We start from the raw sequence: 25768 nt of genomic DNA, 5'->3' as shown, positions 1-25768 counted from the left end.
ACTCGCTGAGACCCCCCCCCCCCCCTTTCTTCTTCCTTCTCAAACATGTCTCTTACTGACTGAGCCTTGGTCAGCAGGTCAGTAGGAACAAATTATTCATCGTCATCGTCGGTTTCATCACTGATTTGTTTTGCTGAAAATGAAACAAACTAAATTTCCCATAATGCATTTCCCTCGAGTATTTGCGTACTTCACGATGTATTTCATCAGTCACAGTTATCATCTAAAGGACGGAGCAGACGTGGCATCAGGTCTTAATGGGTTCAGTCATTTTTTCCTTCATGCAGTTTTTGCCGTTTATCTGATAAATCAACACTTTCATAATGAAAATGAGAAGTGGAGAAATGTGAAGTTTATTGTTCTTTTTTATCTTGTCATTTCCAGACACAAAAGCAGGAAGTCGCCATAGAAGCTTTACAGACGGAGCTGGATCAGACAAACGAGGAGCTGGACAAACTAAACTCCGCCCACCTTGAGGAGCGAGCCCAACTCATTCACGATCTTCAGACCTGTGAGCGGGAAATTGACAGTCTCAGAGAAGTCGTGGCAGAAAAGGACAAGGAGATATCAAGCCTCTCTGCCAACATGGTGGAGTACACGGAGCAGATCACGGTCCTGAAGCAGGAGATGAAACTCAAAGAAGAGAACCTGGTTCAGGTGGAAACGGCTCTGAGGCGAGCGGAGCAGCAGGCCATGATCATCAGAGACTCGCAGGATTCAGACCAGCAAAGTCTGAACAGCAAGATCACAGAGGCGGTGGAGAAACTCAAGGACACGGAGACAGAATTAGTCAAAGCCAAAGAGGAGAGAGAGTCCAAAGAGGCGGAGGTGGAACAACTGTTAAAGCAGCTTGAAGACGACAAGAAAACGATGCAGGAGCTTCGAGTGGAGATTCAGAAACAGACTGTGAGCCATCGTCATCATCTCTCTGAATGTGAAACACACATCACCTCGCTGAAGGAGCAGCTGAGTTCATCCACGGAGAAGCTGCAGGAGTCAGAGGAACTCGTTTCACAGCTCCAGGACAAAAACATCAACAGTGAGGAATTACAGCAGCAGCTTCATGACAAAGAAGAGACGTATGAAAAAGAGCTGAAATCCTTCAAGGAAGAGCACAACAAACTCCTGGCACAGGCGGAGAAATACAAGAATGAACTACAGACATTGTCCACACAGTTGGAGGAGCAGGTGCAGAGCGAAGCACAGATCAGAAAAGAGATGAGAGACAAAGTGGAAACAATAGAAACATTGGAAAAGCAGCTAAAGACAAACGGAAAACAAACGTCGGAGAAACAGAGGTTGAGCAATGAGCTAAAAAACAAAACTGAAAACATCTCCAAACTCAAGAACCTGTTGAAGAGCACGAAGACTGAGAAGCAGCAGCTGACTGAGGAGCTGGAGCTTCAGAGGCAGAGCGTCAAAGAGCTCAATGAAAAGGTGACGTCTGCACTCGAGCTCAACGGCAGCCTGGAGAACCAACTGCTCTGCCTCACTCAAGAGAAACAAGGACTCGAAGTGGAAGTGAGCGAAAGTGTGAAAAACATTTCAGACGTCACAGCTGAAAAGGATTCTTTACAAGCTCAGATATCCGGACTGATGACCCAGTGTTCACAGAATGACAGAGCTGTTGAGGGGCTACAAAGAGATAAAGAGGAACTGACTCTTCAAGTTCACGAGTTAAACGGAGTCCTGGAGCAAAGCACAAGCTCCAACTCCGAGATGCTGCTGGAGAAAACAAACAAATGTAGTCGCCTCAGCCAGCAGCTCCGGGAGCGGGAGGAGAAAGTGACCGAGCTGCAGGAGCATGTGCAAAACCTGAGTTCTGAGGTCAAGCAGCTCCGGAGTGACGTGGCAGAGAAGGAGAAAACCTCGGCTGAGCTTCACGCACAGTTAAAGGCCGAACAAGACCAGCGATCACAAAGTGAGGAAGCTCTGGGTCAGCTGCGAGGACGGGAGAGCAGCCTGAGGTCCGAGTTAACGGAGAAGGACGCCGTGTTGAAAGAGAAGCAGGACGAGTGTCGAGGTCTTCAGGAGGAAATCACAGCTCAGAAAGATATGGTGTCCAAGCTGCAGGAGGAGCACTCACAACTCCGACTGCAAGTTCAGACCAGAGATGAAATGTTGGACAATACGAAACAACAATGTGAGAATCACAAAGACAAACTGAACTCAATGAACGAGACAGTCAAATCTCAGAGTGATCGAATCAGTGTCATGGAGGAGAATGCCAGGAAGCTCCAGAATGAGGCCGAGTTGAAGCAAACGGAGCTGAGTCGCTTGGACGAGCTCATGCAGGCTCTCACAGAGGAGAACCACCAACTGGGAGCTGCTGCCGAGTCCAGAGAGAAGAAGCTTGCTCTTCAAACATCTGAACTTGACTCACAGCTTCACACGACCCTGGAACATAACTCCAGTCTGAGCATGAAGATCAGCAAACTAACAGAAGATAACCAGAGACTCCAGGACGAGTTGGATCAGAACAGCAGATCCGTGTCTGAACTGACCACGGAGATGAGTTTACTTCGAGAAAAAAATGCTGGGCTAGAAATCCATATCTCAGACGACAAGAAGAGAGTCGGCAGCTTGTTGAAGGAGAAGAAGAAGCTGAGCGCTGCCGTGGATGAATTAAGAAAGATCCTCAAGGAGAGTGAGCTCTCAAACTCAGCAGCTTTGCTTGAGAAAACAAGTGAATGTGCTCATCTGTCAAAAACCCTCAGAGAGAGAGAAGAACAACTTCAAAGTTTACAGGAGGAAGTTGACAGCTTGAAAATGCAAGAGAGTCAACTCAATATGTCTTTGAGTGAGAAAGACCAGACGCTATCAGAACGGAGGATTCAGTCGGAGGCTCATCGGGATCAGCTGCTGCAGCTTCACGACACCGTATCTGCTCTTCAGGAACAAGCGTCTGTCCTGAAGTCCGGGTTGATGGAGAAAGACGCATCGATTCAGCAGAAAGCGGAGGAGTGTAGCGTTTATCAGAAGGAAGTCGAGCTACAGAAGGATCTTGTATCAAAGCTGCAGGTTGAGGTCGAATCCACGAAACGGACGATGGAGCAAAAAGAACAGACGTTAAGCAAAGTGTCAACGGAGTTTCAGAACCACAAAGATGAGCTGAACAAGCGGAACGAGTCGGTGACTTCACTCAGCGGTCAGCTCGGTGCCATGAACGAGAGCGCCGCAGAGATGGAAGCTGAAATCAACAACCTGAAGGCGGCTGTGCAGAAACTCCGAGCAGAAAACTCTCATCTGACACAAGAGGACGGCCGGAGCAAAGCAGAGATGATCGATTTTAAAGACAGCTTTCAGGCTCTGAATGAGCAGAATACAAGATTAAAATCTGAACTTCTGAACACGGAGACAGTTCTGTCCAAAGCACAGGAAGAAGTCGCAAATCTCAAAACATCTGTCAACGCTATGGAGAAAGAGCTCAAGACGGCGTTCTCCGAGCAGGAGACTCTTCATCTGAGCGTGAAGGGGAAAGACGACCGGCTGAAACAAGAGGAGAGTTTGATCCAGCAGCTCAACGGTAGAATCGCTGAGCAGGAGCAGCGGCTGAAGCAAAACGCAGAAGACAAAGTAAGTTTATGTGCAAAAGTGTCCGAGCTGGAGGATTCTGCCAGTAAGCTCCGAGGTCACGTTAACCACCTTACTGCAGAGTCGTCCATCCTGAAGAACACGCTGGACAAGAAGGAACAGTCGAGCCTGGAATATCAGAGTCATTCTTCAGCCGCTGTGGAAAATCTTAATTCCATTCTACAAGCCCGAGAGGCAGAAGGTGAGAGGTTGAAGGAACAGACTTCACACCTGGAGGAATCCGTCTCAAAGCTCAGCAGCAGCCTCCAAGCACAGTTGGCTGAATCTGAAAACCTGAAAAAGGCCCTGGTGGAAAGAGAGGCCGCTCTTCTGAACCAATCTCAGTCTCTTCAGGACGTCCAGAGACAAGCAGACGAGTCGTTGCTCTTTAAAACACAGTTCATGGAAAGCACTGAGCTGGTGTCGCAGCTCCAGAGTCAGATTCAGCTCCTGTCCACAGAGTATGAAAACCTCCGAACGCCTGCAGAGGAAACGCAAAGTGCCTTCAAGAACCTTCAAGAGAAATATGCAGCCAACTTGGAGGAGCTGCAGGAGGTGAGACAGCAGCTGTCCAGTCGAGCTGATGAGGTGTCCAACCTTCAGAAGTTACTGGATGATTCCAACAACGGACATCAGGCGGCGAAGATGAGCATCGAAACACTGAGACACGAGTTTTCAGATCTCCAACAAAGACTCAAGAAAACCAAAGACCTGAACTCAAGTCTCTCCAAGGAAAAGGAAGAAGCCTTTTCTTCTCACCAAGCAAGTGTGTCTCTGCTGACTGTGGAAATAGAAAGGCTCAAATCCCAACACCTTCAGGTCGCTGCACAGATGAATGCGCTGACAGAAAACCTGGAGCAGAGGGAACTGGCTCTGCATGCGATCAACAGCCAGTACACAGCCCAGGCTAAACATGCTTCTCAGCTGGTTTCAGAAATACAAAAACTAGAGGAGCAGAATAAGAGGCTGAGCGAGGAAATGAGTTTGTCAACGGCAGAGCGTCAGAAGCATCTCGACACGGTCTGTAACGAGAGTTCACGTTTGCAGGAGGAAGTTAGGAAGCTCCTTGCAGTGAAGGAGGAGCTGGAAACGAGTCAGCATCAGATCCGGACATCGCACGAGGAGCTGCAGCTTCACATGCAGCAGCAGGCCAGCAGCATGAAGGAGAACATGGAGCAAATGGTGTCGGAGAGGGAGATCCTTCAAGCCAAGGTTAGTGCCAAAGACGAAGAACTTTCTCAGTTAACAGAAAACATTCAAAAGATAGAACAAATTCTGCAGGATTCAGAGAAAGAGTGGCTGTTAGTTCTGGATAAAGAGAAGCAGGATAGGAATCGACTTGCAGAACAATTGAAAAGTGTTGAAAATGAAAAGAAATCTAAAGATGTTAAAGTGAACGCTTTGAAACGAGACTTGGACAGTTTGCAGGAGAAGCTAGCCGAGGCTTCCTCTGCAGTTAGACAAGGGTCCGATCAACTGAGCGCCAAAGAGTCCGAGGCCTCAGCCTCCAGGATTCAACTGGAGAAGCTGTTAGCATCTTTTCAGGAAAAGGATAAAGAGAACCATGATCTGCAGCAGAATCTAAATACTGTGGAATGTGAGTTAGAAAAACTTCTCCCACGAAAATTACGCTCTGACAAAGATTCAACCTCCTCTGAGTTAAATACAAAACCAGGCTCTTTACAGGACATGATAAAACAGTTAGAGGACAGACATCAGTCCGAGGTAGACGCTCTAAGAAACGAGTTGGATAAAGTGCTTCATGAAGGAGGGAGGAGTGAGGAGGTGAAGAGTCAACAAGTTGCTCTTCTACGAGACGAGGTCGAGCGTTTACGAACGCAGCTCACCTCTGAGTCACAGAACCTGAAAGAAGCTGCTGTCAAACTCTCGTCTTTACACAGTGAGGTACAAGCAAAAGATGAGCAGATTAACAGTCTGGGCTGTCAGATAAACCAGCAGAAGGAATTACTCGCTGGACTAAGTCAGCAGATGAGAGATAAAGATGCATCCGTCGCCCAAGTCATGGAATCTGCCTCCAACGAAAGAGTGAAACTCTGTGAGGAGAAAACGTCCCTGATGGTACAAGTGGAAAACATGCAGCGAGCACACGAAACCTCCACGAGAAGGTCAGAGGAGTTAGAAGTTAATCTTCAGCAGTTAGAAGATACAATCTCTCGCTCTCAATGTGAAATCAACTCCACGAGTTCAGAGAAGCTCGAGCTGCTTCGGGAAAGGGACGATCTGAAAGGGGAACTCGCCAAGTTGTCCAAAGAAAAAGACGGCGTGAAGAAGAAGCTTCAAGCTGCTCTCGTCGTGAGAAAGGATCTGATGAAGAAACTTCAGGAGTATGAAAAGCAGAAAGAAGAGAGTGTGAACTCTGAGAAACAGGAGGTTTCGCTTTTACAGGATAAACTACAGGAAACAACACATCAGGCTCAGGCAACAGCAGAAAAGTATCAGGAACAAGTTTCCCTTCTTGAACACACAATTCTACGGAGAGAGGGAGAGATCGAAGAACACAAAACACAGAGCGAGAGACTTCTCGAACAGTTGGAGTCAGAAAAACTGATTCTGCAGAGCACGTTGAATCAGAAAGAAATGTGTTTGTTAGAAAACCTGCAAACACTTAGTGAGCAAACCTCCGTCGTGGAGCAGCTGCAGTCCAACGCTGCAGAGGCTGAAGAAGCTTCTGAGCGAGACAGAAACGCTTTGATCCGGAAAGTAGAGCAGCTTCAAGATGAGATCAGGACACGTAAGAATGAGTTACAGGAGAAATCCTCCTCTGCTGCTGCGGAGTTAGAAAATGAACTCGCACAGGTGAAGTCCGAAAAGGCCGTTCTACAGAAGAAAGCTCAGGCTGCTCTGCTCGCACGCAAAGAGACGATGAAGAAAGCTCAAGAGAATGAAAAGAAATTAACTCAAGAACTGGCTGAGCTGAAGGACGACTACAAGGCTCTGCTGGAGCAACGCTGTCAGCAGACAAACGAGCTGAACGCCATCCAGATCAACTTGGACGAGAAGGTCAGGGAGCTGGAGAACCTCCATAGAACCTCTTTGTCATATCTGGATGAACTGGGCACTCTGAGGCAGCTGGTCGAGGAGCGGGACAAAACTCTTCAAGATCTGAAGATGTCTCTGGCGGAGAAAGAGAGCCAGTGTCACTCTCTGTCCCTCGTTCAGTCAGAGCTGGAAACCGTGAGATCCCAAGCTGAGAAGATGTCTCTGGAGATGGCAACTAAAGAGGATGTTCTCGTAGTCACGGAGCAAAGAACCGAAGCTTTGAAGTCACAACTTCATCTTGCCGAGAACGACCTGGAGAGAGTGCGAGAAGAAGTACGAGAGAAAACGGAAGAAATTGAGAAATATAAGCAAACAATCCAGGTCGTTGAGGAAGTGGCCCAACAGGAGAAGCAGAAGAACATCTCTTACCAACACATGAGCGCAAATGAAGAAAAGTTTAAAATCGTAGACGAAGAAAAGGAGGCTGCTTTAGAGCAGATGAAAGTGGAACTTGAGACAGCTCTTGCTTTAGTTTCACAGAAATCCCTGGAAGTGTTAACCATCCAAAAGACTCTAACTGAAACTCAGCAGCAGCTCATTGAGGACAAACTGGTTTTGACTGAGGAGCTTGAAGAAGCACATCTGCATCGTACCGAGACAGACAGGGTTCTGGGTTTGTTCAAGCAAGAAAAAGAAAATGCTTTTCAATCGGTCCGTGATCTCAGAGGTGAAGTGACAGCGCTCACCGAGCAGCTGAAGGAGGCAGAGAGGCTGAACCAGCAGCTCCATCAAGAGACGCCTGAGAACCTCGAAGTGAAACTGAAGGAGAGAGACGAAGCTCTGTTGGTCTCTCAGGCTCGAGTGGCAGAAAAGGACGAGCTAATTGCTGCACTCGAACAGCAGCTACAGCAGCGATTACACACGCACGACACTGCCATTGAAAGAATGAGAGTCGAGGCTGATGAGCTTCAGAAATCTCAAGAAGACGGCAACAAAGCAAACAGTCGAGACATCCAAAGCAAAATTACTCTCCTAACCAGGAAGCTACAAGCTGCTCTACTTTCCAGGAAAGAACTCTTGAAGGAAACTGCAACACTCAAGGAAGAAGTAGAAAAGCTTTCAGCCAGACACGAAGCCAAATCAGATGAATGTTCTGTCCTGGAATCATCGGTTGTCAGGTTGAAACAACAGAATTCAGATCTGGAAACCTCGGTGTCGTCACTGAACAAGGAGAAAGAAGAGCTCAACTCCAGCATCGATAGAGTCCGGGATGATAATCTCAGTCTGTCAGCGGCTTGCGACAGCTTGAAACTGACCATAGAAAACATGACTCAGCAGAAACAAGCCTTCTCATGTCAGCTGGAATCTCTGAAGGATTCTCAAACAGACGAGCTGTCCAAGTGGAAGTCCAGGCACGCCGAGCTGAAGCAGGAGTACGAATCTCTTCTGGAGTCTTATGAAAACGTTAGCAGTGAAATGGACAAAATGAGACAGTTTCTGGAAGGAGCCAAACGAGACAGACAGGAAGCCGTCCGCAAAGCACACAGCCAGCAGACGGAGACGGAGACGATGGAGAAGCAAGCCCGAGACATGGAGGAGGAAAATGAAAGAATCAAAGAGAGGATGAGAAAATCTTCCAAAGAGAAACTGCAGAGGATTAATGACCTGGAGGAAGAGAATCAGAAAATCAAACTAGAGTTGACTGAGCACGAAGGAAAGCAGAAGACATTGATGTGCGAGCTGACTGACAGAAATACGGAGCTGGAGGCTGAGAGGCGTCGACTTGAAGAGTCTTCAGAGGATCTCAGAGAGAAACTTACAGAGATCCAGGCTGAGAGAAGCCAACTGGAGGAGAAGCTGGAAGAGGCGAGCAGCTCCTTGGAAAACAGTCACACGGAATCAAACACGTACACAAGCAACATGCAGCTGAAACTGGATGAAGCACTCGGACTGAATAATTCTCTGACTGCTCAGATCGAAGCCCAGAAAACCGAGCTCGGCGCTCAGTTGGAAATCAACAACTTGTTACAGAAGGAGAAGAAAAGTCTGTCTGAAAGAATCGAGGAGGTACAGAACGATCACGAGCTGCAGCTGGGACAGAAGGACGAGGTCATCAAAGAGCTGAAGGACGATATCTACCGTCGCAGCCGAGAGACGATAGGTCTGAACGAGAAGGTGAGAATCCTGGAGGATGACAAGTCTGTGCTGCAGGAGGAGCTCGAAAATGTTCAAGAGACTTCAGACAAAGTGAAAAATGAAAATGAGTATTTGGAGAGTGTGATCCTGAAGAACTCCGAAAGGATCGACGAGCAGACAGAGTCCGTCGGCGTTTTGCAAACACAGAACACACAGCTGGCGTCTCAGCTGGCGGCCATCAAGGAGAGGAGCGATCAGGTTCGACAAGAAAAAGAAGAGGAGCAACTCAAGTTGGTCCGAGGGTTTGAGGAGAAACTCAAGACGGAGCAGAGAGGAAACCAGGGCTCCAAGAACGTGAGGAACGAACTACGAGAGCTGCTCAAAGAAAAGCACCAGGAGATAAATCAACTGCAGCAAAACTGTATCCGATACCAGGAACTGATTTTAGATTTAGAGAGCTCTTTGAAGAGCTCGCAGTCGGCCTGTGACCTCCTGGAGAAAGAAGTGAAGAAAGGCTCAGAGAAAGTATCGGCTCTGGAGGAGAGAAGTAAAGAAGTCGAAGCTGCGCTGATAACAAACAGAAATCTCCTCCAGGAGGCAGCAGAGAAGATTCAGAGTGTCCAGACTGAGAAAGAACAGCTGCTTCTGGAGATGTCCCAGCAAAGTCAAAAGTCTGAAGAGAAAAGAAATTTGCCACAAGTTATGGACGAGAGGCAAATAAACGCATATATGCAGAATCAGTTTGTGTTGCAGCAACAGATCGATGAACTCAAAGAGTTGAAAGATGAAGAAAGTGTCAAAGTGAATGAACTGAGACAACATGTCGACGCTCAGAACCTTCAGATGAACACTCTGAAGAGAGCAGCGGAGACCAACGAAGCCAAACTCTCAGCGTTATCTTCCACTGCTCGAGGGGCGCATGCCACCAAGCGCTGGAGCGACATGTACCAGAAGACACTGAACGAGAAGGACAACCAGCTGCTGGAGCAGGGCTTTGTGATCAAACGATTCCTGGAAGACATGAGAGTGAAAGACAAAGAGGTGAATGAGCTCCGAGTTACCAAGTCGAGACTGGAGAGGACGCTGAGCGAGTACTCCGTCGCTGCCGCGGCTCAACAGAGGCAGCTGTTTGTGATGAGCGCCAGCAGCGCCGAGCTGAGCGAGTCCGCCGAGCTGATGACCGTTCAGGTGAAGGAACTCAGCGCTCAGGTGGAAAGAACAGAACGCGATAAAAACGGACTGAACCGGCGGCTCGTGGACAAAGAGGACGTGATTTCCCGACTGCAGCTGAATCTCCAGCAGGTGGAGAAGATAAACGCCGACACGGACGCTCAGCTGCTCCTCCTACAAACTCAAAATGACAAACTCCGCGCCAGCTTTGAGAAACAGGAGGGAATTTCTCTGCAGCTGAAAACGCTGCTTCAGGGCAAAGACGCCGAGATCTCGTCCTTGTTGTCCTCTCGAGACGGACAGATGTCGGGGTACCTGGAGCAGCTCCAGGCTAACTACCGCTCGCAGGTTGCAGTTTACGAGGACAGGTTAACGTCTTCACGCTACCAAAGGGAAAAGGCTGATAAAGGGTTAAGAGGATTTGAAACTAAGGTCAAAAGTCTGCAGATTAAAGCGAACAAGTCTGTCCAGGAAAAGGAGCAGATGGCAGCAAAGATGGAATCATTCAAGAACTCCATGGTGTCTTTACAAAGCGAGCGGGAGCGACTCGTGTCAGAATACAGAATCCTGGAGGCGAAGAGCGAGTTGGGGTTGAAGGGCAAAGACGGCTCTGCTGACGGAGAAGGTGGGGCAGCCAAAGGCCTCAAACACGAAATCAGGAAGTTGCTGCATCAGATGGATGATCTCAACTCTGAGAATGCGATGCTCAGGGCTCAGCTGGTCCGGTACAGGGAGGATCTGAATCAAGTGTTGTCTCTGAAGGACAACCAGTTGAAGGTGCTGCTGAAGAAGCAGCAGGAAGTGATTAAAAACCTGGAGAACCAGAAGGCTGCAGTAGACAAGCAGCACAGAAAGTCTCGGCTGGAGCTGCAGAAGGAGGAAGAGGTGAGCGATTCGTTGACGGAGGAGAATTCTAAACTTACAGCTCAAGTTTCAAGACTGGAAATGGAAATATCCACTCAGAAACTTGACAGAGCGACGACAGATGTGGGCAAAGTGATTTCTGATTTGCAGGAGGCTGTGGCAGCCAAAGCAGCTGAGTGTAACGACCTCCAGCAAAAACTCTTCTCCCAGAAAACCTTAAATGATGAAGTCAAAGCAAACATGCAGCTGGTTGAAAATGAGACGGACAAGAAACTGGCTGAAGCTGAAGATAAATACAACTCGGAGCTGGACGCCTTCGAGCGGGAGGTGGAGCTGATGAGGAATGAGCACGAGACCGCCGAGCAGCGGGTGGCCGAACTCGCCAGAGACCTTCTCCAAGTGGAGCAGCAGTTATCAGAGGCCAGAACTCAGAGTAAAGATCTGACGGCTCAGAATGAGTCTCTGTGCAAAGCCATGGCTGCTCTGCAGAACGACCGAGACCAGCTCATCGAAGACTTCAAGGTCCTGAGAAACAGATATGACGAAGAACTCCGAGAGACGCAGGCAGCGCTGACCCAGGTGGAGCGCAGCCTGCAGGACGCCACCTCGGACCTGGCCATGTTCGCCAAAGAGCGGGACATCCTCGTTCATAAAGTCAACGCTTTGGACGGCAAAGACACCGACGCGGAGCTGAACAAGCTGTTGGACGAGCTGACGAAGGCCTTGTCCGAGAAGGAGAAGGAGCTGAAGCAGGTCTCCATGGAAAACAACACCTACAGCAGGCAGCTGTCGGCCTTCTCCAGGTCAATGGCCAGCCTCCAAAACGACCGCGACCGGTTGATGGACGAGTTGGCCGGAACCAAACGAGCGGTTGAGTCCCGACAGGGTTCGAGCCCAGAGACAACCTCTTCAAAGTCTGAAGGAAGTGGCGTCAGTTTCCTCCCGAGTGAGAGAGACGGGCGGGTGAGTGGAGTCGTCGGCCGTGGTGTGTGTTTGGCTGTTGCACTTTTCTGTCTCTGCTGTGGTTTCATCTGAAAGACGTGAAGCATGAAGAGTCCGATTTCTTTTATTCATACCATTGCTTTGAGCTGCACGGTATTTTTTCTGTTGGGATGTTCTGGAGTCTGTGAAACTTGGTGTTTAATTGAACTGTTTCAGATGTTTAAACTTTCTGACTTTAGTTTCTCTCGTCGTTTGTTTTTCGCAGGAAACGGACGAGCTTCAACAAACTCACCGGACGCCACAGGAAGGAATCAGCTCTCGGGAGGAAGCCGCCAATCTGAGGTAAAGTAGACGCAGGAGTCAGATAAATGTAACTTTTATTCTTCATATTCAAATTGTGGTTACGGTCGATTGTGTAGGATTCAATGCAGATTTTCAGAAGGAATGGAATATAATTCATAAGTACGTTATAATGATGCTATAATCACCTAGATACACTAAGGTGCCGAGGTGTCTTTTAAAGGGAATTGGAGATACACACATAGGTTTATTACATTTTTAGCATGTTACACCCTAAACGCAACTTTTACTTCACTTTTAATATATTTTATATACTTTTATATAGATATATTTGTCTAAATAAATGCTACCTTGTATAAATATTAGAAAAAGTGAGTAAATGAGAAGTAAATAGTGAGTAAATATTTATTGTTTTTTGTTTTTTTTGATTATTATTATTGTTTTTTTTATGTGTGGTGTATTTATTGTGTTTTTATGTTTCTATGTTCATTTTATGCACCAATAACCAGAGCAAATTCCAGGTAGGTGTAAACCTACTTGGCAATAAATACTTTCTGATTAATTAAGAAACTTATGTAAAACCAATTAAAAAACATTTCCATGGTGCAGTGACCTTTTGATTTCAGCTCTTAATCTTAATAACCTGAGTTTTGACACGTCTCTAAATGTACCAGACCACGAGCTTAGATAATGTGTGATGTGTGAGTCGACAGGAAAAAGAAAATGTGTCACATGCTCAAGGAAGAAGTTACAGGTTCCATTTTTAGCCAAACTGCAGTAAAGACATGATTCAGAGCAAACTGCTGCTCAATGACACGTGTGTTTATTTCTGTTTATGACACTAATGGAGTTTTGTTGTGTCCAACAGGACTGACAGACAGAGGAAGGACTCACCTCCAGTCAAAGTGAGTTCACACCAACATTCTGATTTAGACTTGAGCAGAATTGTTCACATACTTGCTCTGCTTGTTACCGGAGTGTTCCACTAGGGGGCGACACCAGAGAAATGCAAAGGAAAGTAATAGTTCATTAACCCAGATGTTGACCCATTGCAGCAGGAAGCGGTTGCTCTGTCCGGGCGCAGTGTGACGGAGGAGGCGGTGAGTCGGTTGGAGGCCGAGCGGCTTCATCTTCACGGGAACCTGCAGCGCTGCGTGTTCGAGATCCAACAGAGAGACGTGTACGTCCAGCAGCTCAGCACCAAGGTACGAGACCCGGAGCTGCACACGGGCCAGTGCAGCCGCAGACAAGTCACAGAAAGATCAAGTTAATTCTAAAAGACAAAGACGTGAACCCGACTTTCCTAAATCCCCCCCCCCCAGCTGCAGCAGGCCGTGGAGGAGAAAGGTGCAGTCGCAGCTCAGCTGACGTCCGTGTCCCAAACGCTGAGGGACACTCAGAACCGCTGCCACTGGCTGGAGAGACCAGGACAAGCTCAGGTGGACGATCCCACACGCGTTCATCTCTTACACGTGTTTCTGTCGCGCTTTATATCTACGTTGATTTTAGATTTTCAGGGTTCCTACGGTCGTGGAAAACCTGGGAAAGTCATGTAATTGTTAAATGTGTATTTCCACGCCTGGATAAGTACTAGTAAAAAATAAAATCCCCAAAGTTTTGGAAAGTAATGGAAATTTTTTTATATTCATATTTTTATGTCGTTCATTTACGATGAGTTTTAAATAATTCATATGCTTTTAAAGAAATACGCTCAAAATATAAGCAGGCATTTGTATTTTGGAGTTAGTATGAGAGCGTATGAGTAAGGTCACTTTTTCATGTTTACACCGAGATTTCACAGAATGTTTGGACATGGAAATTTGGTTTAAAGTTGTTGAAAAGTCATGGAAATCCATTGGTCAAAATGTGTATGAACCCTGGATTCTCCTTTTGATGCTGATTTTTTTTAATTATAATTTCACCTGAACCTTTACCAACTCAACATAGACTCTGATACATGGAAAAATTAAAGAAAGTCTCTTTAAAAAATATTCTTTCAACAAAAGGTTGCAACAGCACATTCCTGTAATGTTGTGTCCTCGCCACCAGGGGTCAGTGTATGCTGAGGTTGCACCCGGAGCTCCACAGGAGAGAAGTAACGACTCCACGTTTCTGGAACCTGAAGAAGTCAATCAGCTCCGAGAGAGGTGAGGAGATCAGCGTTAACGTGTTGTTGACGTGTTGTTAATGTGTTGTTAACGTGTGTGTGTCTGTGTGTGTCTGTGTGTGGTGTGTGTGTGTTCAGGCTGCAGGAGCTGGAGCAGATTCTGGCAGATGAAAGAAGCCGGAGAGAAACAGCTGAGGAGTCTCTGCGTCTCGCTGACGACCGAACGAAGGGGTGAGACTCAGACTCAGACTCAGAGTTCAGACAAACACACGCACTTCACGTTGTGCGAGTTTGGTTCCAGAATAATTTGTGTCACGTGAATGTGTATTGTGTATTATCTCTGGAGAGGGCGAGTCACTCGTTCTCTCCTTCAGATCCGTGTCCCTGGGACTCGTCTGGTTGCACATGTTTGTCGAGCTGCAGACGTGAACAACACGTTTGTGTTTGTGTTTCAGTTTGGACGCTCAGAGGGATTTCAGTATCGAGATGGAGCCGGAGGACGAGTGGGAGGCGCTGAGTCTCGACCCCACCCAACCTCTCATAGCACGACAGGTGAGTTGTGTTGCGTTGTTGTCGTTCCTCTCACGTGAAGGACGCTGACTCCTCTGTTTCTCTGACCGTGTGGTGTCTGCCCCCTGCAGGTGAAAGGCGGCGTGGCGGCGTGTCGACGATGGCTCAGAGGGCGGAGCCTCTACTTCTCCAAGCTGCTGACGAGCCGCGCCCGCTCTCGACACCTCTTCCTCTTCTACCTTCTCACGATACACGTGCTGGTCCTCATGTGCCTCACTGGCGCCCTCTAGTGACGCGATGCTGGAACCAACACGCTGCACGTTTATCGCATCTGTTCCTGGTTCACGTTCACGAGCGTTTCTTGGAATCTGGATTCAGTTCTTACTTTTAACCGATTATTTTATTTTTTATCGAAGGCTGGAAACGTGAGTTATTGATGAGAATCAAAAACAACGTCTGAACTGTTTTGATTTGTTTCGATTCATTTAAATTGATTTTCTAGATATTTTCTATTGGGAACTGAAGCCTTAAGACACCACACGCCTCTTCTTTCTTCATCATGTGTTCTCCTCCTTCATCCTCTTCATCCTCTTCTTCATCCCCTCCTTTCCTTTCTCCTCCTCCTACTCTGTCACCTTCTTCTTCTTCATCCTCTTCCCCTCCTTTCCTTTCTCCTCCTCCTACTCTATCTACTTCTTCTTCTCCTTCTCCATCCTCCCCTACTCTTCGTCCTTCTCCATCCCCTCGTTTCTCTTCTCTTCCTTCTTCTCTATCTTCTAACACTCTGGTGGATTCCCTCATTATTAATCTTCTTGTTGTTATTGTTTTTATGGCCTGTTGCCTGGGACGTGGTTGGAGATCTATCTTCTGTGGATGATGCAGCTTGAGGGCGATGATGTAACTTTATGAAAAGAGGAAGCTGTAAACACTTCCTGTTCAAACACGACGTCTTGAAATCCATTTCCTGTCCAGCTCCATGTTCTCTACCTGAGAACAAACATCACATCCTGCTTCTCAGACGCGATGCTGAGTTTAAACTATGCACTGAAAACGCTCATGTAATTATCTCATACGAGCTCAGCAGCGCCCCCCCTCTGTCACCCTGATACCTTTGAACTGGTGTGTGTGTGTGTGTGGGTGTGTGTGTGTGTGTGTCCTCACACTTATTAAAGTTATTGAGCGACAGATAAAATATTAAATCCTCCTCCAGTGTCACATTATGCTGATGAAAGTTCACTGTAAAAAAACTAGACATGAGGTTTGTATTTAATTGATTCCCTGTATTTATGTGGATGCTGTACAGTCTCTGTATCTATGTACAGTATAAAAATGCATTTCTATCCATGATGTACATTTGTTATTGAGCGTTTTCAACTAACGAGCCAGAAAAAGATTTAAAAGAATGTCTGTTGTTTTAAAGACGAGTGAAACAGAATGAGACGTGTGACAGGTTTTTTCTGGCTGGTTAATTGAGGAGTTGATTGGTTTATAGTTTGCTTCACTCCCTTGTTATGATCTGTACATAAAGATGATCGATGGACGATACATGAACTGAATCTATTTATGAAAAAGGTACACTACTGAAAAAGGCTTATTTTCTCTTGCCTGTATTTTTCGGAGCGTCTGATGACATGAGGCTTCACTCGGTGCAATACTGTGTCTCACTACCATCGCAAAGAACTTTAATAAAGCTTGTTCCACTTTTCCCCAGTTTGTCCACATGATGTGTTTTACTGTCGTGATGAACCACAAGGTGGCGCCGCAACTTATTCAACCTTCAAAGTTTGGATTTCCAATGTGACTCAGCACGTCCTCAACATTACACCCTCTGTAAATAAAGATGGGCGGCGTGTTTCCACTTCTTAACACGATCCAGGGAAGAGGACTTAGGCCCAATCCCATTTCACAATCAGCAGAACGCTGTATTGTAATTAGCTTATTAATCCCTAGTAAAAGTATTTTTCATTTAAATTCAGATTTAAAATCAATGCTGTATTTGCCAATTTAAAATAAAATCTGGTCTTTTGTCCAGAAGCAGTTGAACCGTGTTAAGTAGCAGATCATTGTCCCAACCAATAACTGTAAAGAAAGATGGACGACACATCTCCACTTCAGAAATGAACCCAAACTCTCTTGGACCCGAACGCTGCCCCCTGGTGGTGATGATGTAGTTTGGAGTCAGCGTCCCGATGATTCTTCTGCTCAACCAGTCGAGAATCTTTGTTGTTTTTTAACAAGGTTAGGTCCCATTGGCTAACATGGAGTAAACTAAACTGCAGGAGGTTACCAGGGGGCGATGTTCTCTCTCTTTATTTAGTCTGTATCAAACAGGTAAAATGTGAGTTCAAAACTACAATAAAATATATAATTAGTTTCATATTTTGGCAAAAAAATTAATATCCGGAAACAGAATTTGCGAACGTGAAGAAAGACAAATCAAAAGCAGTTATCAAAAGTCTTTATTTTATATTTTAATTATTTTGGTGTTGAAGTTGAGTTCCTGTGTTTGATGTAATGTGCATGTGAAGCCACTAGATGGCATCGTCTTCTCATTTAATGCAGGAGCCACAAACCGATGAAAATCAAACAAACAGATGAAAATCAAACACGTTTCTTTTGGAGAAGTTTGAATCGTAATCGAGCAGCGAGGTTGATTTTTGTCGTTCACTGTTTTGCTCCATTTCTAATTTCAACTACAGCTGATTTCCTGCCAGTTTCCCACCTCATGAATATTAATGAAGACATCCCCTCTTCTTCTTCTCCTCTTCTTTTCCACTCATCTCTTCTCTTCAGTCTTGACGTCTCTCTACAGGCAGATTGTGTCGGCCGAGCTTTTCTCAGTTGCTCTTTCGTTCTTCTTTGTTCCAGAAGAACCGTTTGTTGTTCAGTAAAAGAAAACACATCAATCTGCAACCAGTGGAAAATCAATCAATCCCATCGTGAACCAATGAAAATATCAGATCACAGAATATAATTGAAAATGCCAATAGGGACAGAGGAGGAGATCTGTGGCCTGATGGGATCTGGATGAACTCCTGGGACAGCGGGCGGAGGATCCAGTGGAATAAAACTGGATCTTCTTCAAGCTCCTGATCTTATCGAGCTCAGACGAGTCCTTCAGGGTCGTTCCTGTGATCTCACTCCACAAACTCCTGATGATCCTGCAACAGGGATTTGTTTCTGACTGGTGGACAAAAGAAAAAGTCACGACTGATTAATTAAAACAGGAATAAGATTTTCATGACTGTGGTGTGGACATTAATGTCCCTCACGGTGAGAATCAAACCTGTGAACCTGTGAACGTTTGCTTCTTGTGGCTTTAAGCAGTCCCCCCCCCCCCCATGCTGCCAGTGGCACATCCTCCTCCTGACTTCAACAACCTGTCTCCTCCTCTACAGCAACGACACCATCATCACGTGTGGTCGCACCCTAATGTCAGGTTTGATATTATATGAGTATGATATTAGCATACTCAGTGAAAGCCCAGTCACGGAATGATAGATAAAGGAAGCTGTTACCTTGAATGAAACCAATGCAGGTGATTTAAACAGCTCAAATATATTTAATTTATTTTATTATTATAATTATTTCATATTTAATCCTCTCGATGATTCAGATGTGATCAAAGGAAGAAGTAGAGAGAGAGAGAGAGAGGGACAGAGAGAGGGAGAGAGGGAGAGAGAGAGAGAGGGGGAGAGAGAGAGAGAGAGAGAGAGAGAGAGAGAGAGAGAGAGAGAGAGAGAGAGAGAGAGAGAGAGAGAGAGAGAGAGAGGAAGAGAGAGAGAGAGAGAGAGAGAGAGAGAGAGAGAGAGAGAGAGAGAGAGAGAGAGGAAGAGAGAGAGAGAGAGGGAGAGAGAGAGAGAGAGAGAGAGGAAGAGAGAGAGAGCGATGACGAGATGTTCTCATCTCCACCATTTTTCTTCCTCAATGCATGCTGGTACATTTTGCTCAGTTAGTGACGAGTGGTCGTAAAGTATTTTTTAAGGTAAATAACATTCGGACAGATGTAGGCCTACAAATGGAGAATTAGCTTTTTGTGATTAGTGAGAAACTTTGGACACAACAAAACAGAAAACTACGATTTTCACATTTCCAGGTTTGAACTTCCCACTTAATCCTCATGCGTTATGTACATATACATATATATATATATGTATATGTACATATACTCGAAGGTCTGAATGTGTGTGATGGTCGAAGCAGGCCTGAGCCAGCGCTGCACCATGTTCACCATGTTCACCATGCTACTGACTTCATGCTGAATCCTGCAGGGGGCGCTAACAACTTATTAGGGATCATTTGAAGATCGGAATTAACTTGGTGCCCAAAGTCCCTCGAAATGTCCTCGTCAACCTGGTTCTGATCTGCAGGAGGAAAGCGCTCAGACTGGATTCTAATAAAAGAAGAAACCGTCTGCACCTTCAGCTCCCTCTCTCTCTCTCTCTCTCTCTCTCTCTCTCTCTCTCTCTCTCTCTCTCTCTCTCTCTCTCTCCCTCCCTCTCTTGCTTTGGCTCTCTTTGTCTCTCGACCAGTCCTCCAGTTGTCGGTGACCCAGTTGCCTCCATCACCAGAGGAGGAGAACTGGAGGAGTGGGAGAAACAGAGCGGGGAGGAGGTGGAGGTGAGAACATGTGGGAGAGGGCTATGATTAATGTTGTTTCAGGAATGGGGGGGGGGGGGGTGAGGGAGAGGGAGGGATGGAGGGCAGCTGTGATGTGGAGAGAAGTGGGCTTCAGTGAAGGTGCAAACAAACAAACCTTCTCCATCTGTGTGTGTGGTCGGGGGCCTGTTGGACGGAGGCTGTGGAGGTCTCAGTCGTGGATTCAGCTCTGAACTCGTCTGTGGTCGTGAAGACGATGAAACAACACGAGGACGAGGTTTGATTCCCTGAAGGAAAGCAGCAGCAGTCGATGGGGTGTATCTCTCCGGGGAAACGAGCAGGACTCTCTTCAGATAAATCAGATCCGATCATTAACCGTCCCACACTGATCCTCGGATCCACACGATCTCAGCAAAGCCTTCGACCCACGAGCATCTCAGTCAGGACGGATTCATCCGGAGGGTTGAGATCTTCTGCTTCCTTTTCTCTTGGTTTGCATGAAGCTCTTCTAACCTCGTTATCTTCTACTGGTGGATTCCTACTGTAAATACACAAAGCATTAGCAATTAAATAAAAAGATTATGATATTATATTACATTGGCTCTGACATAATCCTTCTCCACTCATTCTTTTGTCTCTTTTCCAAAATGCTCCGCACATTAAAACCTGTTGGAGCCAATCAAAGCAATCAGCCACATCTCAGGTTCAAACAACTATGATCGAGAGCTTTGAGTCTGGAGAAGAAGAAGAAGAAGAAGAAGAAGAAGAAGAAGAAGAAGAAGAAGAAGAAGAAGAAGAAGAAGAAGAAGAAGAAGAAGAAGAAGAAGAAGAAGAAGAAGAGAGCTGAATGTTACATCAGAAGAAACTGGATTTGATGATGAAACCTTGATGAGTTACAAATAATTTATTGACTACATCACAATAAAAGGAGACGTTTAACGGTCACAGTGATGATGATGATGATGATGATGATGATGATGATGATGATGATGATGATGATGATGATGATGATGATGATGATGATGATGATGATGATGATGATGATGATGATGATGATGATGATGTCATGACCACCTATGGCTGCAGATGTTTGTGTTTTCGCTTCATCACTTTTCTCTTTTCAGCCCCATGTTTTTTTTCTATGTGTCCTATATAATGTCCCACTTTAGAATGAGGTCCTGTGTGTGTGTGTGTGTGTGTGTGTGTGTGTGTGTGTGTGTGTGTGTGTGTGTGTGTGTGTGTGTGTGTCTGTGTGTGTGTATCTGGAGGTTGCCCTTCAGGAGTGTGACGGCCGCTCGCCACCACGTCGTCCCCCTGAGAGTGAGGTCACATCCCATCATGCACCTGGTCATGTGAGCAGCCCCATGTCCCTGTGTTGATGACCTGACTCGTTACAGATGATCAGAGACGTGCTCCACTTTCCCCCCCCCCCCAACATGGTTCATTAGTTGCCATAGCAACAAGGTCTTCCCTGGCTGCCGGCTGGAGACCCTCGACTCCCGGAGCCGTCCACAGCTCAGCAGGTCCAGAGGAGATATTTATACTCTGAGGAAACGCTGCTGACAGCAGAGAGAAGCAGGAAGTGAAGAATGATCTCAAACCAGCAGCAGCTCGGTTTTAAAATCTGTCTCTGAAGTGAAGAAAAAGCTTCTTTCATCAACACTTCTGCTGCTGAGACAGAGACTGAAACACGAGGAGGTTCGAGTTTATCATGACTTCAATCAAATAATATTTATAATAAATAAAACAAATCTCTCTGCTCAATGTCGTCGTTCTCAGGTATCTTTAGTAAACATGCCGGGTCCATGTTGACGACTGAGCGACTAGTTAGTTAGTTAGTTATCTAGATAGTTAGTTAGTTAATTAGTTAATTAGTTAATTAGTTAATTAGTTAATTAGTTAATTAGTTAGTTAGTTAGTTAGTTAGCTAGTTAGTTAGTTAGTCAGTTGGTTAGTTAGCTAATTAGTTAGTTAGTTAGTTAGTTAGTTAGTTAGTTAGTTAGTTAGTTAGTCAGTTAGTCAGTTAGTCAGTTAGTCAGTTAGTCAGTTAGTCAGTTAGTTAGTTAGTTAGTTAGTTAGTTAGTTAGTTGGTTAGTTAGTTAGTTAGTTAGTTAGTTAGTTAGTTAGTAAGTTAGTCAGTTAGTCAGTTAGTTAGTTAGTTAGTTAGTTAGTTAGTTAGTTAGTTAGTCAGTTAGTTAGTTAGTTAGTTAGTTAGTTAGTTAGTTAGTTAGTCAGTCAGTTAGTTAGTCGGTCAGTTAGTTAGTTAGTTAGTCAGTCAGTCAGTTAGTTAGTTAGTTAGTTAGTTAGTTAGTTAGTTAGTTAGTTAGTTAGTTAGTTAGTTAGTTAGTCAGTCAGTTAATTAGTAAGTTAGTCAGTCAGTTAGTTAGTTAGTTAGTTAGTTAGTTAGTTAGTTAGTTAGTTGGTTAGTCAGTCAGTCAGTCAGTCAGTCAGTCAGTTAGTTAGTTAGTTAATCAGTCAGTCAGTTAGTTGGTTAGTGGTGAAGAAAAATCATTGACTCCAGTCTACAGCCATGATTTACTGGTTTATTGTTTTATTATTAATAAATTGTTTGTTTCATTGTTATTGAATCTACTGTATTTTGCATCAACCTGTTTGAATTTATAATTACACTAAATTAAATTCCTCCTTTGTGTATTTGAAGTAATCCGGATTTTTGAAAAGTGCTAATTTGAAGAGTTTTCAAATCACAGTCACAAAGTGCTCCTTGTCAGGTGTGTAACTCCGCCTCCTGCCCAAAGTCAGCTGTGATTGGCTCCGGCCACTCGAGGACATGTCTCCTGGATCTGTCCTCTGCTTCAGTCGATGTGTTTTCAGGTTCTTCACACTTCTACTCCACTTCTTCCTCCTCACTGAATCCTGGTTCCTCAGCGTCTCTCTGTCACATCAGCAGAGTCAAAGCAGTGAAAACGTCGAAAGATAACGTGAGAATAAAGTCTGCTCATAACTCCTGCTCCGTGTTCATGTTCTGTCAGATGCTGGATGAAGAGATGACTCGTCAGAATCCGAAGCTTCAGTCCAGCTCCTGCATCAAACCACCTCAGCTTCATGTTTACATGTGAAGCACCAGACCTCTGCTTGTGGAGACTCATGCTGTTTGTTAGTGTGACGGTTTCAGACTAGTTACACATTTTTGACCGAGCAACACGTTCTGTATTTGAATTGGACATTTTAAAGGGAACTATGATAAAGGTACAAAGCTAAAGACACAAAACAATCAGCTCACACTTTTAAAAAGAGAATAAGATTCACTCGTTCAAATGATTCACTTTATTTTCAACATCAAGCAAATTAAAAGTATCACAAACTGAAATCAAAATCCAGAACGAACATCAGACCACTGGGAAAGGTCCTGATGCTCCAGATGTGCAGTGGGAGAGTGGGCGGGACCTGGATACAATGGCTCCGCCCCAAATCACGACTGCACAGACTCCAAATGATGTCATCACCACAAGATGGCAGCCTCAGTACCTGAGGAATTTTTAATTTTCAATATGTTTTGAAAGGTTTTACACTAAAATACATATATTATTGATACTTTTTACAAACTGCCAGTTTAATTTAATTTATTTTCTGTCCCACTGAACTTATTCTATTTTCTTTTCTATTTGTTACCTTTATGAGGCATTTTCTGCATTTACTCCAGATACACTTTGTATTTTTACTTCTATAGTCTTAGACTAATACACTTTTGTTTCATTCTGCTGTGCTTTGTTATATTATCCCATCATTATCATATTCTTATTATTATGACCACACCTTTAAATATTTACTGCACATGATCTCTCTGAACCGAATCCTCATGTAAATCTGTTAATAATAATAGTAATAATAAGTTATTCTTGGCGGTTCAAACAGCCGACAGAGGAACACAGAGCGATAAGAGGAAGAGGAGGAAGAGGAGGCAGAGGAGGAAGAGGGAATAACTCAGCAGCTCAAGCAACTTTCCATAATCTTGAATTCCACATCTTAATTGTTTATTTACAGTCGTGCGAAGGCGCCGGATGAGGAGCGGACGCCGGGCAGATCCTCGCCGGGTGGAGAACCTCCTGCTAATTACTGCTTTTCTCCCTCAGATTACGAACCATCGCTCCTCCTCTCGCCCTGCAGGAGTTTCTCCAGAATAAGAGGACGATGTTTCATCTTAACAACAATAACAACAATCTTTCATTCCCTCTCGTGCCTCTGAGGATAATGAGCAGTGAATATGTTTAGGAGCGAAGCTGCAGATCAGCTGATCTCTCTTCAGAGGGGGGGGGGGGGGGTGCTGCAGGAGCCACGCTTTCATTTCCCTCCTGCAGTGACACTTTGTGTTCCTGTGTTTGTTGTATATGTTTGTTTGTGTGTTTGTTGTTCGGCTCACATCCTCCTGTTCCGTCCTGTTGGTGAATAACTCGTCTGGTTTGAAAGGTTATTGCCGTGGAAATAAATCGTCACTTAACGGCACAGATTCACTTTGTGTCCTTTCCTTGTTCCTCAAAGGTCGTGACCTTTGTTGTGGGAGCACGGACGTCTGTGTGCGTTAATCTGGAGGAAAAGTCTCCTGCACGAGATCCTGGAGTTCGTTCAGAGGCTGAAGCTTCAGAACCTGAACGTTCATGAGTGATTCACGTTCTCTCAGATCCCACGGAAGCTGAGACAGAGACTCACTTTCTATCTGTGGTGATTCTATATTCTATATTCTATATCTGCTCAATGAGGCCAAAGCATGTGGATCCACCATGACGTCACCTGATGGTTCATCTGTCGTCATGACGATTTTACATGATTAAGACCAGGATGTTAACTCATGATAAATATTTTTAGTTTATCTATCGTCCATCTTTATTCTTAAAGTGTTAAAGAAGTGACTTCAAGAGCTTCAACCCAACGAGAACCGGTTTGAATGAAAAGAACGAGAGTGTGTGTGCGTTTGTGTGCTTGTGTGTGTTTGTGTTTATGTTTGTGTGTGTGCGTGTTTGTGTTTGTGTAGTGATTTCCTCCTGTAAATGATTTGTATGAAGGTTTGTTTGGTGTTAACTCCTGCAGTCACATGTGTGTGTGTGTGTCCACGTGTGTGTCTACATTTGTGTGTCTACATGTGTGTGTGTCTACCAGTGTGTGTGTACGTGTGTGTAGACTCTCTGGTCTCCTACTGACTCCACCCTCTCACTTCCTGCTTCACATTCTTATTCCAGCAGATAAACACATTGAGGTCACCACTGTTAGTTTTCTCCTGTTTGCTCTTGTGCTCTTTCAGAGTGAGAGCGGGACTCGTGTGTTGATGCTCTCACTCTGAACTCTGCGCTCACACTCTAACAGCTTCGCCTCCACTCTGCACTTGTACTCAGATATTGTGTGTTGCTGATTTCAGGAAGTGATAAACTGTGAAATAACGACCAGTGAATGGATGAAAAGTAACGTAGATCAAAAGGAAAGATCTCAAACGTGGCTTCATGGTCTCAAAGGGACTTGGAACAATTTAGTATTTTTAAAATCCTCCATGTCGTTGACTTTATCATCAGTTATTGACGTGTTCATATTTGTGTTAGCTCCTGACGAGTGGAGTGAGTCTCTGATATCTCCTGGTTGTGTTTTGCTCGGCCGTTTCCCTCTCACTCAGGAGATGTTGGGCCAGACTTGATTATCACTGAGCAGCTTCAGCCTCTCAGGGGAGTTTGAGATGTTTCTCATTGGCTGAGGAACAAGTGATGAGGGTGTGGCCTCAGTCCAGGAACTTTCTCTGAGGAGTTGTTGATGTTAAAACCTGTCGCTCTGCAGAACAACATCCTGAGGGATGAGCGAGGGCTGAGTATTTCTTATTTATTTCTCTAACATCCATTTAAAATTATATAAAATCTTTTAATTACATCTGTAGCTTTCCCGTCCTGATGACATCACAGATTAGTGAGTTTAAAGCTGCGTTCAGACGGAGCTTGTGAGGTCGCTCTGCTAATCCTGCTAGCGTGAATGCTAACCACAGTGGGTTACAAACTCTTCTTTATCGGGAAGTCGTTGTTCCGACTTCAGAGTGTTTGTGTGTTTTAAAGATCACGGACGCTTTAAACAACTTGTTGTATTTGTGCGTTTCGAGCGGTTCAACACGTTAATCATGAAAACATCGGTATCGTATATAAACTGACGTGAGAAGCGTGTGAGAGATGAACAAACAGTTTGTGAGACGAGCTTAAGATTCAACAAGTTCCTTCTAGAAACTGGTTTTTAGAGCTGATTATGAGTTACGTTAACTGCTTCAGAAGTGATGACGTCAGCAACTCAAAGTAAATATTCACAGACTTTGACGGTTGTTCATGTTTTTCGCAGTCGAGAACAAGAAGAAGGATTTATCAGACGCTCAGTGATTCTGCACATTAGAGACGCTTCCTGTTTCCTCTCCTGACTCGTCTCTGTTTTATGAAACACATAAACGTCTGGCACAGGTGAAACGGGGGGGTAATATCTAAGAGTAATTGTATCCCCACATGACGGACGTCCTCATACCGCTCGGGTTGAGGCCGGTCCCCGCTAACACTCGGACTCGTGTGGTGTTCTGGGGACGAGACGTCTTTT

General features: G+C 45.2%; 1 protein-coding gene across 1 annotated transcript in view; it reads left to right on the top strand.

The window, feature by feature from the left end:
- LOC132998715 (golgin subfamily B member 1-like) overlaps positions 1-16312 on the top strand; it is a 33403-nt gene extending 17091 nt beyond the window's left edge. The window contains exons 21-29 of the mRNA XM_061068458.1: positions 385-11706; positions 11951-12027; positions 12854-12890; positions 13041-13190; positions 13308-13424; positions 14035-14132; positions 14231-14323; positions 14548-14644; positions 14734-16312. Of these exons, the coding sequence (XP_060924441.1) occupies positions 385-11706; positions 11951-12027; positions 12854-12890; positions 13041-13190; positions 13308-13424; positions 14035-14132; positions 14231-14323; positions 14548-14644; positions 14734-14892 (12150 nt within the window). The 3' untranslated portion in view covers positions 14893-16312. The remainder of the gene's footprint in view (positions 1-384; positions 11707-11950; positions 12028-12853; positions 12891-13040; positions 13191-13307; positions 13425-14034; positions 14133-14230; positions 14324-14547; positions 14645-14733) is intronic.
- Positions 16313-25768: the final 9456 nt, after the last annotated feature.

Source organism: Limanda limanda, chromosome 3 (genome assembly GCF_963576545.1).
Source record: "Limanda limanda chromosome 3, fLimLim1.1, whole genome shotgun sequence".
NCBI lineage: Eukaryota > Metazoa > Chordata > Actinopteri > Pleuronectiformes > Pleuronectidae > Limanda > Limanda limanda.
This window is presented reverse-complemented; position numbering and strand designations above follow the sequence as displayed.